The 19,280-nt window shown below is 43.8% G+C and overlaps 1 protein-coding gene across 1 annotated transcript in view; it reads right to left on the bottom strand.

The window, feature by feature from the left end:
• Positions 1 to 19,280, bottom strand: part of trub2 (TruB pseudouridine (psi) synthase family member 2) — a 25,240-nt gene extending 5,960 nt beyond the window's left edge. The window contains exons 1-5 of the mRNA XM_073052126.1: positions 19,127 to 19,280; positions 6,369 to 6,500; positions 5,104 to 5,178; positions 3,165 to 3,226; positions 2,306 to 2,387 (exon numbers count right to left, since the gene is read on the bottom strand). Coding sequence (XP_072908227.1) covers positions 2,306 to 2,387; positions 3,165 to 3,226; positions 5,104 to 5,178; positions 6,369 to 6,500; positions 19,127 to 19,229 — 454 coding nt within the window. The 5' untranslated portion in view covers positions 19,230 to 19,280. The remainder of the gene's footprint in view (positions 1 to 2,305; positions 2,388 to 3,164; positions 3,227 to 5,103; positions 5,179 to 6,368; positions 6,501 to 19,126) is intronic.

Genomic DNA, 19,280 nt, shown 5'->3' with positions numbered 1-19,280 from the left:
ATAACCTTGTTGTGGTTTGAAGGCTTGTGTGCCTCAATGACCCGGAGAGCTATGCAGGCTCTTGGTAGGGTCGCCGATGCCAAACACGTCAAAGGCTAGAGATTAGTGGTCCTCCAGGTCTGGGGGTTCAGCTCAGGGCTAACAACCCTGACTGGCAAAATAAAGCTGTCACAGAAGCAGCAATGAAAGATCCTTCTATATCTGATTGCAACTGTATTCCTGAGACTCCTCCCAGACTTGCATGATTAACAGAAGTGAAAACCGAGCTACTAATATGATAAAGGAAGCCAGAACACCACCAGAGAAAGAAGACCTTCATTGCTGCCCCAAATATCAGCAGTGTAATGGGCAGTAGAGAGACCATAACCACATGCATTCCTCAGGGTGCTCTGGTTTCCTCCCACAATCCAAAGACATACCCATTAGTAGGTTAATTGGTCATTGTAAATTATCCTGTGATTGGGTTACAGTTAGATAGATGGGTGGTGGTACGGCTCATTGGGCTGGAAGATGTTGTTCTGCACTAAATCTCTAAATGAAAATAAAAGAACCTCATCTACTCCTGGTATTCCTCTGCATCGGTGAGGCCAAGCACAGACAGGTTCCACACTCTGACCACCATGGCAATCATGCCATTTCAGTTCCCCTTCCAAATCACATTCTAACCCGTTCATCCTCAGACTCTTACACTGCCAGGGGAAAGCCCAACATCTAGTGGCTGTAGAGAAGGCTAACCCTGTGGACAGTCATTGTTGACCATCCACCTGGGGAGTTTACAACCCAATGGAATGAACATTGGAATTTTCTAATTTCATGTAATATTTCTGTACTGGGTTGCATCAAATTCTGATTCAACTCCAATTCTCCCATTTTCATCCCCATTTACATAGCCTCTCTTCAGCTTCACACTACTCATTTTGTCCACCCCGGTTCCATCCACCTGCTAACCACACACCACTCACCAATTTGTCTCTGCCTCATTGGCCCTGGTTCTACCTGTTGTTTGCCTCTCCCCGAATGGTTCCCATTATCACCTTCCTGACTATCAGACTACAGCGCTGGTAGCCTTTGCATTCCCACATCACCCTCAAGCCTCTGTCTCCACTTTGACTCTCTCCAGCTGGTTCCATCTGCCTTTTTTTGTGGCTGCCCCAGTCATCACCACCTTCCAACTCCACCCCTCCCCCTCCTCTACTTGGCTTCAGATGCCCATCATACCTCACCCTTTCTCAGTCCATATCACATATGACCCGTTTTCCCCCTCCTCTTTGTACTGACCATCTCTCTCACTCTGGTGGAGTCTCTACCCAAAAAGTTAACAATCCCTCTCCCCACCCTTACAGATGCTGTTTGTCATTGCTGACTACCTCCAGCAGATTGTTTGTTCCCCTTTATTTAAAATTGTGGCATCTGATAATGATCTCCGTCCATCATGGGTTGATGTGGGATAGAAGACTGACATGACTGGCAGGAGGGTAAGAGTGGGAATAAAGGGAACCTTTTCGGGTTGGCTGCCGGTGACTAGTGGTGTTCCACACTGGTTGGTGTTAGGACCGCTTCTGTACTCTAAAGGTTAACTTGCAGGCAGAGTCAGTAGAAAGGAAGGCAATTGTAATGTTAGCATTCATTTCACGAAGACTAGAATATGAAAGCAAGGATGTAATGCTGAGGCTTTATAAGGCATTGGTCAGACTTCATGGAGTATTGTGAGCAGTTTTGGGCCCCTTATCTAAGAAAGCAAATGCTGGCATTGGAGAGGGTTCAGTTAAGTTTCACAAGAATCTCAGGAATGAATGGGTTAATGTATGAGGAGTGTTTAATGGCTCTGGGCCTGTACTCATTGAAATTTAAAATGATGGGGGATCTCATTGAAACCTATCGAATAGTGAAATGCCCAGATAGAGTGGACATGGAGGACATTTCCTTTAGTGGGGGTAGTCTAGGACCGGAGGGCACAGCCTTAGAATACAAGGATGCCTCTTTAGAACAGAGATGAAGAGGAATTTCTTTAGCCAGAGGGTGGTGAATCTATGGAATTCATTGACACAGACTGCTGTGGAGGCCAAGTCAGTGGGTATATTTAAGGCAGAATATTGGTAGGTTCTTGATGAGTAAGGAGTCAAGGGTTATGGGGAGAAGGCAGGAAAATGGTTTTGAGAAAGATAATAAATCAGCCATAATGGAATAGCAGAGCAGACTAGATGGGCCAAAATGGCCTGATTCTGTCTTATGTTTTACAGTCTATCACCCGTCACCTTGCTGATGAGTTGTTCTGTGTGAGATCTGTCCTGCAGAATACACCCACCATAAGTTGTTTTCTCAATCAATCGGCCCGTCTCTGTAAAATCCTCTGTTGCCATTCCAAAGCTGCCTTTTACAGTGTATTCCTGGGAAGCCAGAGCACAAGACATTCACACAATTATGAGTGCCAAAGGAGCAGAAGCTTTGGTAATAAGCCTGCATAGAGATAAATAAGGTTATTGTGTTCTTGGACGAGTGCACAGAAGGAATCAATCAACGTTTACTGCTCCTGTTCTTGGTCCAGTGAACTTGACTAGTTCAGACTGGACATACTTTCACAGCTAAATCCCATCCTCCCCTCTTACTTAAAATCCACACTCTAAGGTGCCTTTCCAGTACTTTGAACCACAACACCTGTAGCTTTGCATTTCTTGGTCCCTCGGTTACGTTTATGTAATACAGAAGACACCAATTGCAAACCAAGCTCAGAGAATAACCAGGTGGGGAATACAGACTCGGACACTGGGAAAATTCCAGTACTTTCATTCACTCAGAACCAAAGAGAGAGTACAGAGCACTGGCTTAACACTCCAATCAAACATAGCGATCTGCTCCTTCTCCGCAGCAGTGCAGCATCCCGCCAGTACCACAGTGTGGTGCTGCCCCAGTACCAGCTCTTAGGCACTACATACCATCTCCTCAGTGAGGGGTAGCTGCTCTGCCTTCCCCACAGACAACAGGTAATTCTGATACCATTCAGACCATCTAGTACCTAATGCACCCCCATGTAAATACGGACCAATACTGATCTCAACACACTGACATGTAAACACAGTAAAACATTTATTCTAACTGAAGCACCTCAGGTAGCTTTTGTCAAGGGTCACGACTGGCATGCTTGTTCAGCTCCCCTGCAGCCTTACCTTGGTCAGATGACAATCATGGAGGTAAGATAATTGCTTGTTGCCACTGCCAACTGCAAGCACTGCAAAGACACAATGGTGTATAATTTATCAGAACCCTGGCCTCCACACTGGGGATAACACCTCAAATGCACCAGGACAATAATCTGTGTGATACAAAATGGTTGTCTTCTTGGAGATATACTGGAACCTAAGAGGTAAAACACTGCGAGAATACTCCTCATCCGACTTTAACTGATGTGCAACGTGCAACTTCCACAGCGTATAGGTTGAGGAGGCAACTGCTCATCTTCATCACCCTTACAAAATACTCTAATCTCCGATGCCCGTCAGAACACTTTTTTTGCTCCCACTCTTCTTTCCTGCTGCATGTGAAGGTAACAAGCACTTCTTTCTTTGAGAAGTTTTCACCAATCATTCAGAAACCTAAAGCAGGAAATCCCAGAAAAACACAGCCGGTGAGGTGTCCTCTGTGAAGAAAGAATTGGCATTTCCAATCCACCACCCCCAAAACATTAACCCTGTGTAGATGCTGCCTGCTTGTAGTGTTGTGAGAATTCAGCCTGTGCTGACTTCGATTCCACTCCATTCCAATCAGTTTATTCAGAGTCAAAGAGCACTGAAGCACAAGATCAGGCCCTTTGGCCCACCTAGTCCATGCCCAACTATTCTGCCTAACGTCACTGACCGGCATCTGGACCATACCCCTCTTATCCATGTACTTATCCAAATTCCTCTTAAACGTTGAAATCGAACCCACATCCATCACTTCCACGATAGCTTGTTCCACAATCTCACAACCCTCTGAGAGAAGAATTTTCCCCTTATACTCCTTTTAAATATTTCACCCACGACCTCACATTCTAGTCTCACCTAACCTCAGCAGGAAAAGCCTGCTTGCATTTATCCTACCTATACCATTCATAATTTTCATAAATCTGAAGATCTCCCCTCATTCTCCTGTGCTCAAAGGAATAAAGCCCTAACCCATTCAACCCTTCCCTACAACTCAGGTCCTCATGGAGAGAATAAAAAAGGGAAAAATCTGAGGGTTTGGAAAAGCACTTCATGACTTCCCAATCTCTTCCCAAAAGCCTGTGATAGATCAAGGAGCTAGTAGGGGCTAATACTCCATCAGATTGCATGCCTCAAAGGTCTTTGTTTCTGTGCATTGAAGGGCAGCCTGAGCACACTGCCGTTAGTATGTAAAAGGTTGGAGGGGCTGAATGGCCTTCTCCAGAAAGACAGGGTGGGCAAAGGCAAGCAGGTAAGAACATACACATTGGAACTGTATGGACAGTGTCTGCCTGTTGCCAGTACTAGCCATGCAGTCTTTTCTCGAGGAGCTGGATCCCAGTCGTTGGAACAACACACACAAAATGCTGGTGGAACACAGCAGGCCAGGCAGCATCTATAGGGAAAAGCGCTGTCGACATTTCGGGCCGAGCCCCTTCGTCAGGACTAACTAACTGAAAGGAGTCCAGTTATTGGACTCCGCTAACTCTGATTTGATTAATTCTGAGCCCCACTTTCCATATTGTCAGGATGATAACTAGGCCAAGTATCTCTCAGTGTTATTTCACAGCTGACAGACTCTGAAAGCTGAAAAGACAACAGTTTCTGAAAACAAACAAACTGTGAACAGTGAAAAACCTGGACATTCAAAGAAACCTGACTGAGCACTGGCGGGTATTTGCAACACTTCACATTGGGCAAATTATTAGTATGCAAACAGGAACAGTAAAATACATGATTAGTACTGAGAGTGCATTCCACTAAACATGAATTGATCTGACAGCCAAAATTTTTCAGGGTTAATATTTGCAATATTCAATCAGGTTACTTCACAGCTAAGATGCAGATGTGATTGAGTAATCAAACACACCGAGTTTAAACATACCAAAACACAGAACAGAAACAAAATCAACAGCATACTCACCAAAGACCCCAGATGAGCGGTAGTCCAAACGGTCACCAGCTCCCACTTTCAAATGAGAAAACTTAGGACCTCTAACTGTGACACAGAGAAATAACAAAATTACACAAAGCCCAAATCCAGTGAAAAACACTCCAATACCGCAGACACCCACACCCAGCATTAAACACTACAATACTGCAGACACACAACATCCAGAGATAAACACTCCAATACAGCAGACACCCACACACAGTGTTAAACACAATACCGCAGACGCACAACATCCAGTGATAAACACTTCATTATCGCAGACACCCCACACCCAGCATTAAACACTACAATATCGCAGACACACCATATCCCGCAATAAAAACTCCAATACTGCAGATACCCACACCAAGCATTAAACGAGCCTCTACTGCAATAGATTTTGAAGCTCACATCTATTATCAAAGCATGTATACGATATGCAACCTTGAGATTTGTCTCCTTACAGGCAGCCACAAAACAGATCAAGTAGAACCCATTAAAAAAAGACCAAATATCCAATGTGCAGTAAAAAAAAATTGTTCACACAATAAAAGTAAGTAAATAATATTCAGAACTGAATTTCACGGAAGTGAGCCCATGGACACGAAGCCAGGCATCACAGCAACCAATTCAGGAGCTCATTAGTTGCAGCCACAGATTCAGTTTAATGCAGAGATGAGTAAATCTCGCCGAGCAGCAAGCTGAACATCGGCCCATTGCTCTCCTTTGCCCTGAAACCCTGCCCTTTTCAATCTCACCCAGTGCTTAAATTGGCTAACCCCTGGGTCGTTCCAGGGCCCCGCAGCCTCAATTTAGCCTCTACCTGACCTTTCCAATGTGGCCTGGCACTTAAACCGGCCCAACCTCAGGTCACTCCTCACTCTCAGACCCGTGCCCTGCCACCTCAACTCTGCCGTATCGAATCGCCTCCAAGTCTGCTCTAGAAATGGGCAGACATTGTTCATTCTCTGGTCCCCATAGCCTCGAATCGGCCCATATCCCCCACAACCACCCTGCACCTTCAAGGCTTCAGTTCAAACGGCAAAAATGCCAGGTCGTACAGGCAGTTCAAAAGCTCAGCTCCAAGAGGGAAGTTACAGGCTATTGATTGCATTTCCAAGAAAAAGTGTGATTAATACAGTAATTTATAGTTTTGTCTGCCACCAGAAAGTCATTGTTGTGCTTCACCAGCCCCATCTTAAACCTCTCAACATCAGTGTTAATCCTTCACTACTGTCAATCTTTGTGCCCTTTACCTCGTGGATGATTGGCCAGGACTGGCAGCTGTGCCACGGTCAGGTTGGTTTCAGTGCCATTAACACCCTGGGTAACAGTCGGTAGAAAGCGGATTTGGTATTCGGGACGAGGACATTCCGCAGAATTAAGATCTGTTAATGAAATGAAATGATCAGAGTTGTCATCAATTCCCACCGGCCACACCAGCAGCTCCCCATATTCACAGGAGTGATAGGACTGTGGGCAGTGACAGGGCTTTGTGATGAAAATGGGTGAGTATTCTGCTCTTTTGCACATGAAGGTAACCTTGCTATAGACCAGGGGTGTCAAACTCATTTTAGGTCACGGGCCGGATTGAGCAAAATGCAGCTTCATGCGGGCCGGATCAGTCGGACGCGTGCGAACGCAGCTTTCGTTGCCTCCATTTTTTCAGCCTGCTCTCATGTGTCTCAGTCTCTGCTATAACTACAAAGTGTTTCACTTTACAAATTCCGTTTCTTATGAAGAAGACTGCCGAATAAACACTAAAAACCCTGAAAACCTGGTACCTGAATAAACTCAGTATTAGCCATATCATACGCCATAGGCGCTTCGATTACTGGGGCCAGCTTTAATAGTAATTAGATATTATCTCACGGGCCAAAGATAATTCCACCGTGGGCCGGATTTGGCCCGCGGGCCTTGAGTTTGACATATATGCTATAGACCTTCTTCACTACCTATCTACCCATAGTTCCGCTTTCAGGAAACTGGACAAGGTCTCTCTGATCATCGACATTCTTTGCCTTACTCAAGTCCATAGATACATCTACCATCCTGCCTTCATCAATCGTAATTACCTCAATTTCCCTCACATTTAATTGTCTCCTCAATTGCAGACTATCCCTGATAAATCCCTGCCTTTCCAAAGGTACATGAACCCTGTCCTTATTTCTCCAATAATTTCCCTACCGATAATGTAAGTAAGGCTCAATGGCCCGATGTTACTTGGTTTATTCTTGCTGCCCTTCTTAAATGAAGGAACAACATTCACAATCCTCCTGTGGTTAACGAAGCTACCAAAATCTCTATCAGGGCCCCAGCCATCTCCTCCCTTGCGTCCCATATTATCCTGGTATAGGTCTCATCTGACTCTGGGGATTTATCAGCCCTTATGTGTTCCATATCTACCACCTCCCCTACTCAATACCACCGTGCTCTAGACCATCAATGTACTGCTTCCACATCCTTTCCTTGCAGAATACAGATTAAGGACCCCACCCACATTCCCTGGCTCAACACATACATTACCCCTTTGGTCGCTAAGGGGAGTTTTGTTACCCTCTTACTTCCAATATACTTAGAGAACCTCCTGGGATTCTTCTTAATCCTACTTGCAAAGGGTATCATGCCCATTTTAGTCCTTTTAAATTCTTTCTTAAGCTTTTGCTTACACCTTCTCTATTCGTTAAGGAACACATTTGATTGTAGTTACCTCTACCTGACACATGCTGCCCTTTTTACAGATCAACACTGCAATACTCTTCATCATCCAAGGTTCCTTTCTTTTTCTTTTTTTTACAATATTTTTATTCAGAAGAAACAACAAGATTTACAGAGTGCAACACATAGATACATCTCAACATAAATTGTGTACATTCATATATTTAATAAAATTGATCAAAATGTTATAGCATATCACATAAAGGTATACCACTCTGTAATCAGAAATTTAAAGATAGGTCATACATCATAAAAGAAATTTTTTATAGAAAAAAGTCAACCCCCCTACCAACTACCAAAGAAAAAAGCTGATGGATGATAATAGATAATTAGAAAAAAAAATATTCGCTTAAGAAGATAGAAATATACATAAAAGTCTGTGCACTGTTAAACTTTATAAATTGGAAAAGTAATTTAGGAAAGGTCCCCAGATATCATAAAAAGATTGTTTCGAATTTAAGACTGAGCAGCGGATCTTTTCTAAATTTAAATACGACTTAATATCACGTAGCCACTGAAGATGTGTAGGAGGGGTAGACTCCTTCCATTTAAGCAAGATTGCTCTCCTTGCTAAAAGAGAGGTAAAAACTAAAACCTGTAGGTTAGGAGTATTTAAAGTTATATCTTCATTTGCAATAATACCAAACAAGGCAGTTAAGGGGATTTGGGTCAAATTGGACTCTAAAAAGTTGTGAGAAGGTATGGAATACTTCCCGCCAAAACCTTTCAATTTTAGGGCAAAACCAAAACATATGAATTAAAGAGGCATCAGCAGAGTTGCATTTATTACAAAGTGGAGAAACGTTTGGATAAAAACTGGACAGCTTCTGTTTAGAAATGTAAGCTCTATGAACCACTTTAAATTGTAGAAGTGAATGATGAGCACAGAAAGATGATTTATTAACCCGTTTAAGAATTATATTCCATCTTTCATCAGAAATCTAACAACTTAGCTTTTTTTATTTTATCTAAAAAGTCTTGTCTAGAATCAATCAACAAGTTATAGATACCGGTAATAGAACCATTAACAAAAGGTTTTAAATTTAAAAGATCATCCAGTAAATTTTTATTCGGACCTATAGGAAAAGTAGTTAATTGGGAACGTAAGATAGATAGATAGATAGATAGATACTTTATTCATCCCCATGGGGAAATTCAACTTTTTTTTTCCAATGTCCCATACACTTGCTGTAGCAAAACTAATTACATACAATACTTAACTCAGTAAAAAAAAATATGATATGCATCTAAATCACCGTCTCAAAAAGCATTAATAGCTTTTAAAAAGTTCTTAAGTCCTGGAGGTAGAATTGTAAAGCCTAATGGCATTGGGGAGTATTGACCTCTTCATCCTGTCTGAGGAGCATTGCATTGATAGTAACCTGTCACTGAAACTGCTTCTCTGTCTCTGGATGGTGCTATGTAGAGGATGTTCAGAGTTATCCATAATTGACCGTAGCCTACTCAGCGCCCTTCGCTCAGCTACCGATGTTAAACTCTCCAGTCCTTTGCCCACGACAGAGCCCGCCTTCCTTACCAGCTTATTAAGACGTGAGGCGTCCCTCTTCTTAATGCTTCCTCCCCAACACGCCACCACAAAGAAGAGGGCGCTCTCCACAACTGACCTATAGAACATCTTCAGCATCTCACTGCAGACATTGAATGACGCCAACCTTCTTAGGAAGTACATTCGACTCTGTGCCTTCCTGCACAAGGCATCTGTGTTGGCAGTCCAGTCAAGCTTCTCGTCTAACTGTACTCCCAGATACTTGTAGGTCTTAACCTGCTCCACACGTTCTCCATTAATGATCACTGGCTCCATATGAGGCCTAGACCTCCTAAAGTCCACCACCATCTCCTTGGTCTTGGTGATATTGAGACGCAGGTAGTTTGAGTTGCACCATATCACAAAGTCCTGTATCAGTTTCCTATACTCCTCCTCCTGTCCATTCCTGACACACCCCACTATGGCCGTGTCATCAGCGAACTTCTGCACATGGCAGGACTCTGAGTCATATTGGAAGTCTGATGTGTACAGGGTGAACAGGACCGGAGAGAGTACGGTTCCCTGCGGCGCCCCTGTGCTGCTGACCACCGTGTCAGACCTACAGTCTCCCAACCGCACATACTGAGGTCTATCTGTCAAGTAGTCCACTATCCAATCCACCATGTGAGAGTCTACTCCCATCTCCGTTAGTTTGTGCCTTAAGATCTTGGGCTGGATGGTGTTAAAGGCACTAGAGAAGTCAAGGAATGTAATCCTCACAGCACTCACAGAAATCTCTAATTTGAAGTTATCTGTAAAAATGTGTTTTTGGCAGTGCAAATTTAGTTGACAATTGGTCAATTGAAGCAAGAGATCCTGAGATAAACAGGTCCCAAAAACACTTAATACCTAGTTCATCCCAATCCTTAAAGACTTTGTCAGTCATGGAAGGGATAAAAAAAAATTAAGGAGAATGGGAGATGATAATGAAAAGTTCGCTAAACCAAAAAAATTTCTAAATTGAGACCAGATCCTTAAACTTTGCTTAACAATTATGTTATCTGTTATTTTATTTGCTGAAAAAGAGTATGATCCAAGAAGAGAGACAATAGAGGAATTTTTTTTACAGAATTAACTTCTAAGGAGACCCATGATGGGCAATCTTTACGATAAATATAATAGGACCTAAAAGTAATATTCCTTATATTGGCAGCCCAATAGTAAAACCTAAAATTGGGTAAGGCTAATCCACCCATCTCTTTATTTCTTTGTAGGTAAACTTTACTTAAACGAGCTTGTTTATTATTCCAGATATAAGATGTAAAAATTGAATCTAAAGAATCAAAGTAGGTCTTAGGAATAAAAATAGGTAAAGCCTGAAAAAGATATAAAAATTTAGGAAGAATCTTCATTTTAATCGAATTAATTCGGCCAATTAGGGATACAGAAAGAGGAGACCATTTAGAAAGCTTCTTTTTCACATAATTCAATAAGGGGTTTAAGTTTTCTTTAAATAAATTCTTGAAGTTTTTAGTAATTGTTACACCTAGATATGTAAATTGACTTGTAACAACTTGGAATGGAAATTTGGCATTTGATGACATTAGGTCATTTAAAAGAAATAGCTCACTTTTATGTAAGTTCAGCCTATATCCTGAAAAAAAAACACTAAACTGGGAAATTAAAGTAAGAACCAAAGGTAAAGTTTCAGTGTTAGAGATAAAAAGTAAAATATCATCAGCGTATAACGAAATTTTATGAGTCATACCTTCCCTTAGTATACCAGAAATGTCCTTAGATTCTCGAAATGCTATTGCTAAGGGTTCTATAGCTAAAGCAAAAAGTAAAGGACTAAGAGGGCAACTCAAAGTTCCTTAATCTTCCCATCTTTGTCTTTCACCCTCACTGGACCATACTAGCTTGAACTCTTACAATCTCTCTTTTAAAAGACTTCAACTTGTCAGACCACAAGCATCTTCTCTTAATCTACTTCTGCCAGGTCTCTCTTATGCTTCCAATTTAGGTGTAACCTGTCTTCTGCACACCTGTCTTGGACCAGAAGCCTTCCCAGTAATCTAACTACCTAAATCTTCATCCCCTTCTCCAATGCTTTAACCACGAGTTCATCTGACCTGTCCTCCTCCTTCTGTTCTTACTAGCATGCGGCATCTACTAGAGGCCCTGCCTTTTAACCTTCTGCAAAACTCCCTAAACACTATGCAGGACATCTCACTTTCCACCTACAGGAACTATATAAATGTGTACTATGGCCTCTGGCTGTTCTTCCTCCCCCTAGAGAATGTTCTGTACCCAAACTAAGACATCCCTCCCTTCTAATCAGAACACAAGTAAAAATAATTACATAGGAAATACAGCATAGATATAGGCCATCCAGTCCATGGTAGGACTTACACTGAACTTGGGCCTCTTCCTATCTATCCTTATCTTCACCTTCACCTGCCTGACCATCCTCCCCTCAATGCCAGTTCTAACTCTGGTTCCAACGGCCCTAGACTCCTCCAGACCACAGATCCAACCGCTGCCAACTCCAGCTCCAACAACCCGGACACCTACCGACCGTGAATTATGCGGCCTCCAGCTCAGCTGCCACCACATCCAGGCTGAGAACATCCTTGCTGCTACTGGGCCTCTGGCACCCCTTCCCCACCATCACTCTGCAATCCAGGAACTCTCAGGTCCTCCATCTTCCTCTCGGTTTTCTGATCACACCAACCCCCCCCCCCCCCCCCCCTCCTTTGATCGCAGCTCTAATCCCTGCTATTCCTTCACCATTTTTTCCAACCTTCCCCTCTCGGAGGTTGAACATTTTGTCCTCACTAAGTCTGACCTTCGTCCCCATTCACCTGCCACAACGCCTGTGTCTCTGAGCCTACTTCTTTGGCAAATATTCCTCTCTCTGCACTGATGACCCCTCCTCCTGCCTCCACCCCTCCTCCTGTTCTTTGTTTTGTATATTTTTATTTCCAATTGCCGACAAGACATCAACTGGCTCGACTTCAGCACTCCTCTCTCCTCCTCAAACCTCTCCCCGCTCTCGATGTATCGCCCTTCACCCTCTCCACACCAACCCAACCTTACCACCAAACTACAGACAAAAGGGGTGCTGTTGTAGTGTGGTGGATTGACCTCTAACTTGCTGAGGTCAGGCTACAATTCGCAGACAGCTTCTCTTACTTACCCCTTGAAAAGGACCCTGCTACAGACCACCAGAAAATTGCCACCAACCCCATCGCCAATCTCACCAACTCTGGAGATCTCCCATCCACTGCCACTAAACTCATTCTTCCCTTACTCCGCACTGCTCACTTCTACTCCTACCCAAGATCCAAAAAACTGACTATCCAAATAGGGCCATTATCTCTGCCTCCTCCTGCCCCACTGAACTCATGTCAGCATACTTTGACTCCATTCTTGGTTCAGTCCCTTTTCACTATATCCGCAACATTTCACATGCTCTTGATCTCAACAGCTTTCAATTCCCTGACTGCCTCACATTCACCATGGATATCCAGTCCATATGCACTTCTAACCCTCATCAAGGCCCTGGAGCTCTCTGCTTTTTTCAAAAGACCTCAACCACTCTCCCTCCACCATCACGCTTCACCCTCTAGTAGAAATGGTCCTCACCCTCAACAGCTCCTCCCACTTTCTTCAAACTCAACAGGTAACCAAGGGCCCCAGCTATGCCTGCTTGCTCATTGACTGCATAAAACAATCCATGTTCCAAACCTTCCCTGGTAATGCTCCCCAACTCTTCCTCCACTGCACTGACGACTGCATTGGTGCTGCTTCATGCACCCATGCTGAGCTCATCAATTCCATCAACTTTGCAACCAACTTCCACCCTGCCTTTAAATTTACTTGGTTCACTTCTGACACCTCTCTCCCCTTTCTCGATTTTTCTGTCTCCATCTCTGGAGACAAACTGTCTACCGACATCTCTTATACTCCCACGGCAATCTTCGCTATAATCTCTCCATTCTGTCTTTTGTAAAAACTATATTCCCTTTTCTCAGTTCCCAGGATGAGGATTTCCCTTTCAGGACATCAGAGATGTCCTCCTCCTTCAAAGGATGGGGTTTCCCTTCTCCACCATTGTTTCTGCTCTCACCTGTATCACCTCCATTTCCCAGACATCCCCGCTCACCCCATCTTCCTTAACAGGGACAGAGTTCCTCTTGTCCTCACCTACTACCCTCATGAGCCTCCACATCCAACATTTCATTTTACGCAACTTTCACCATCTTCAACGGGATGAAGGTGAGCAGGGAACATCTTTCCCTGCTCACCTCCCTCCACTTCTCTGTTTTACGCAGGGATGCTTCCTACTAATTATCCTCCTGGCACATAACCCCGCAAGAGACAGAAATGCTACAGTTGCCCATTCACCTCCATTCAGGGCCGCAAACTGTCCATCCAGGTGAGGCAACACTTTACCTGCAAATCTGTTGGGATCGTCTATTGTATCTGGTGCTCCCAATGCAGCCTTTTCTACATTGGTGAGACCCAACATAAATCAGGGCCCGTTTTGTCAAGCACCTCTGCTCCAACTGCCAAAAGCAGAATTTCCTGGCTGCCAACCATTTTAAATCCTATCCCTATTCCCATTCCGATGTTGGTCCATGCTACGATGAGGCAACTCTCAGGGTGGAGGAACAACAACTCGTACTCCTTCTAGGTAGCCTCCAACCCGATGGCATGAACATCGATTTCTCTTTCCAGTAATTTTCCCCTCCCCTTTCACTCTTCTTCTATTCCCCACTTTGTCTCTTACTCTCAAAGCCTATCACCTTCTCTGGTGCCTCTCCTTCTCCCATGGTCGACTGTACTCAGACTCCCCCCTCCCTTCCAGTCCTGAAGAAGGGCCTCGGCCAGAACTGTTTATTCATTTCCACAGATTCTGCCTGACCTACTGAATTACTCCAGCGTTTTGTGTGTAGCGCTCCTCTAAAATGCCTCTATACAATAGACACCTGAATGTGCAGGAAATGGAAGGACATGGACATTGTGTAGGCTGAAGGGATTAGTGGGACATTTGATTACTAATTTAGTTCAGTACAACGTTGTGGGCCGAAGGGCCTGTTCCTGAGCTGTACTGTTCCATGTTGCAGAGTTCTCACTGGAACTCTGCTGAAGTGATATCTGCACTCCCTCTGTTGGATTTCCAGGAACTTCTGTACCAGCCACCTCTGCTCCTCCTCACATCTGGGAACCTCTCTCCTTATCAATAAACTTCTTCATTTCAAGGAACTCTACTAGATCACCACTCAGATTTTTTTTTAAAGAGACCCAGCCTATGTGCCTACTCTTCACAGATCCAGTGTCATCCTTGTAAATCATCGTTCCCTGCAGTCTATCTATACCTTTCTTAGAATCACAGAAACATTCAACATAGAAATATGTCCTTGTGGTCACCTTATCCAAGCAGATCATGACGTCTTCCATTTGCCTGCATTAGGCCCACCTCGCTCCATGTCTTTCCAATGTACCCATCCAAATGCCATTTATATATTGTATCTGTCACCACTACCTGCTCTTCCAGATATTCCTCACCATTTGTGGAAAAACTTCACCCTCAGGTCTCTACCAAGACTCTTGTAATACTAAGACAAGTTACTGCTTGTTGTGCACCCAAAATTCAATACGTGACTTTTCAATTCTATCACTCTGGAAATAAACCCTGGGATTTGTATGATCCAGTGTGGATATTACACACTTTCAGAGAATATTTGAGAACATTGTTGAGTCATCACCTCCATCAGCCTGGCAATCACTTGCTCTGATTTCAAAGCTTCGTGTCAGGACTGCAAACAATGTGGCACCAGAACACAAGAAGCAGCAGCAGGTCACGCAGCATCTCAATTCTGTTCCATCATTAAGATCACAGCTGATCCAATCCTGACACCACCACCACTTTCCAAAGTCCCTTGAAAGCTCCGCAGTTTGGATGGCCATCAGTCTCAGCCATGCCTGTATTCTCAGACATCTAACATCTCGGAGGATCTCACCTGGACCCTACACTTAAATGCAATCATGAAAATGGCACACCAGCAGGTCTATTTCACTAACAGTTTGAGGAGGTTTGGTAGGTCACCAAAGACACTTGCAGATTTCTACAGATGTACTACGGAGAGTACTCTAACTGGTTACATCACCACCCAGTATGAAGCCTCCAATGCACAACAGGCTGCAGAGGGTTGCAAACTCAGCCAGCTCCATCATGGGCACTACCCTCTCTGCCTCTGAGGACAGCTTTGAGACTGGGTGTCTCAAGAAGGCGGTGTCCATCACCAAAGACCCTCATCGTCTGGGATATGCTTTCTCCTCGTTACTACCTTCAGGGAGGAGGTACCCACACTCAATGATTCAGCTTCCCCTCTGGCATCAGATTTCTGTATCATCCACGAACACTACTTCACTGTTCCTTTTTTTGCACCATTTATTTTGTAATCTGTAGTAATCTTATCTTTACGATGTACTGCTGCTGCAAAACAACAAATTCCACGTAATACAAAGCCATGATAATAAACCAGATTTTGATGCTGATTCATTAGTTCCACCTCCGCAGAACTCAAAGATCGTGACCCTCAGAAGGTATTTCTCCTCATCTCAGTTTTACATGGACAGCCCCTTATTCTGAAACTAGATACCCCTCTCAGCATGTTCTCTGTATCCCCACCACCCAGAATCTTGTACGTGTCAATAAGATCACCTCTTATTCTTCTAAATCCACTGAGAATTTACCTAACCCATTCAAACCTAGCTCAGAAGATAATCCCTTCTCTCTTGATAGTCAAACCCTTCATCCCAGGAATCAACTGTTGCTGCAATGTCTCCAACACAAGTGTTTACTTTCTTAAATACAAAGACAAAACTACACAGTACTCTAGGTACAGGCTCTCCAGGGTCCTGTAAAGTTCAACAAATCTTCCCTACTTATATTTTCCTTATCCCTTGCAAATAACCATTAGTTTTCCTATTTACCTGCTAGCTAACCTTTTACGCTTTATGTAGTGGGATACCCAGATCCCTTTTTACTACAACATTTTAAAACCTTGCTCTGTTTAAATAGTAATTTGTATTTCCATTTGACCTTCCGAAATAAATCACCTCAAATTTCCTCACATTATATTCCATCTGCCAACTGCCTGCCCACTTTTTCATCCCTTTACCTCCTCCTTGCAACTTACTGACCCACTTATAGTTGTATCATCAGCAAATTTGCCTACTGAGTCCCTTCACCGAGGTTATTAATACAGACCGTAATAGTTGAGATGCCAGTACTGATGCCTGTAACATTTCACTGGTTACTGACTGCCAATTCAAAAATGCCCTATTTATCCTAACTCAGCCACTCCCCTGTCCACGTCAATATATTATCCCCAACCCTGAATTTATCGTGTGACACCTCAGTGAATTGATACAGTACAGAAAAAGGAACTTTGCTAGACTGTGCTAAATTTACTCTGCCCAATCCCATCAGCCTGTACCTGGAAACAGCCCTCCAATTCATGTACTTACTCAAATATCTCTTAAAAGTTGTAATCAAACCCGTATCCATCACTTCTACTTGCAACTCATTTGACGCTCTCACCAGCTTCTGAGTGAAGAAGTTCCCCCTCAGGTTCCTCTTAATATTTCACCTTTCACCCTTAACCCATGACCTCTAGTTCCAGTCTCACCCAACCTCAGGGGAAAATGCCTGCTTGCCTTTACCCTATCATAATTTTGTATACCTTTATCAAAACTCCTCCCATTCTCGTACGCTGTAAGGAATAAAGCCCTAATCTATTCATTCTTTCTCTAAAACTCAGGTCCTCAAGTCCCAGCATCACCTTTTGTACATTTTCACTAAACTCATATTGACACTTTTTCTGTAGGTAGGGACACACAATATTTCAAATTTCACCTCGCCAGAGTCTTATACAACTTCAACATAACATCCCAACTCCTGTTCTCAATACTTACTCAGCTTAAAGAACAAAAACTAAATTGAGAAAACAGGCTGGATTCCCTTCATTTGGGACATTGTACCACTTAATTGGGACAGGAAACTTTGGCGGAACAGTTCCTAACCTATCTAAACCAGCAGAATATTCAAATATCCAAGGTGCAAAGGGACCTGGGAGTTCACGTACAGGACTCCCTAAAGGTTAACTCGCAGGTTGATTCGGTGATGACAAATGTGATGTTAGCATTCTTCCCAAGAGGACTAGAATATAAAAGTAAGGATGTTATGTTGAGGCTTTATAAGGTACAGACGAGGCCTCACTTGGGTGTACTTTGAACAGTTTTAGGCCCTCTATCTAAGAAACGGTATGTTGACATTGAAGAGGGTTCAAAGATTCACAAAAAATGATTCCAGGATTGAAAGGCTTGTCATACAAAGAACATTTGATGTCTCTGAGCCTCTACTCACTGGAATTCAGAAGAATGAGGGGTGACTTAATTGAAACCTATCAAATGTTTAAAGACCTCAATGGAGTTAACGTGTAGAGGATATTTCCTATGATGGGAGAGTCTAAGACTAGAGGGCACAACCTCAAATAGAGGGACGTCATTTTAGAACAGAGATGAGGAGGAATTTCTTTAACTAGAGGGGAGGATGCTATGAAATTCATTGCCATAGGTGGCAAGTCACTGGGTATATCTAAGGCAGAGGTTGGCAGATTTTTGATTAGTCAGGGTATGAAGGGATACAGGGAGAAGATTGGAGCTGAGAGGGGAAATGGATCAGCCATTATGGAGCAATGGAGCAGACTCAATGGGCCAAATAGCCTAATTCTGCTCCTATATCTATGGTCAAAATCGCCCTCATCCTTTGTGGAAGAACTCAGCAGGTCAGGAGGCATTCAACATTTTGGGCCAAGAAACTTCTGAACCATCGACTGTCTATTTATCTCCACAGATGCTGCCTGACCTGCTGAGTTCCTCCAGCATTTTGTGTGTCGATTTGTACCCATCACACACCTATTTCCTGACCAGTGCCTCAATATACTTTGTCAACCAGCATTCCCTAAATCACGCCAGCCTTGCCCTTCACTCTAACAGGACCAGGCTGTACAAGAATTCTGTATTTCACTTTCAAAAGCCTCCTATCATTTATCATCTCATCTACAAAGAGGACTCTGCCGAGGTCCTGTCGGCGGCACCACTTTTGCGAAAGTAGCAGAACTCTGTGAGAGACCAACTTGCCATTATAGTCAGAATTAAGTTTATTATCTTGGGTATACGCCATAAAATTTGGTGTTTTACGGCAGCAGTACAGTGTAAGACAAAGAAAATACTATCGGTTACAAAAAAAAAGTGGAAAAGAGGAATAATGAAGTACAGTAGTGTTAATGAGTTCATGGACCGTTCAGAAATTTGAAGGCAGAGGGGAAGATACTGTTCCTAAAACGTTGAGTGTGCGTCTTCGCGTTCCTGTACCTCCTCCCTGGTGGTAGAGATGTGAAGAGGGTCCGCAGTGATGAATGCTGCCTTCTGGAGGCACTGCTTCTTAAAGAAGTCCTCACTGGTGAGGGAGGGTTGTGCCCGTAATGGAGCTGGCTGAATCTACAACCCTCTGCAGTGTGAGTGTGAGTGAGTGAGTGTGTGTGTGTGTGTGTGGGGGGGGGGGCGGTCAAAAACCGACGGGGGTGTACAGTAAAATGCCAAAGGACACAAGCTAGGGGCATGGGATGTGTTCTGTATCGGGCTTACTACCAGAGAATGGATGCTCAGACTCGCCAGTGTCGGTTTAATAGGTGGGCAATCAACGGCTCAGTGTCTGAAGAAGGGGATCCTCACCTTTCAACAAGTTAGCCTCGATGGTGTCCCGGACTCGCTTCCAGTGGACACCAGGGGGCTTGTAGAGGGCGAAAAGGCCGTTCAGCGCCCGCACGGCCCTCATCCCCTCCGGATAGAGCTGCCCGCTCCTCGCCACCTGCTTCGCAGCTCCTTT

Source organism: Hemitrygon akajei, chromosome 7 (genome assembly GCF_048418815.1).
Source record: "Hemitrygon akajei chromosome 7, sHemAka1.3, whole genome shotgun sequence".
In the NCBI taxonomy this organism is placed as follows: Eukaryota; Metazoa; Chordata; class Chondrichthyes; order Myliobatiformes; family Dasyatidae; genus Hemitrygon; species Hemitrygon akajei.
This window is presented reverse-complemented; position numbering and strand designations above follow the sequence as displayed.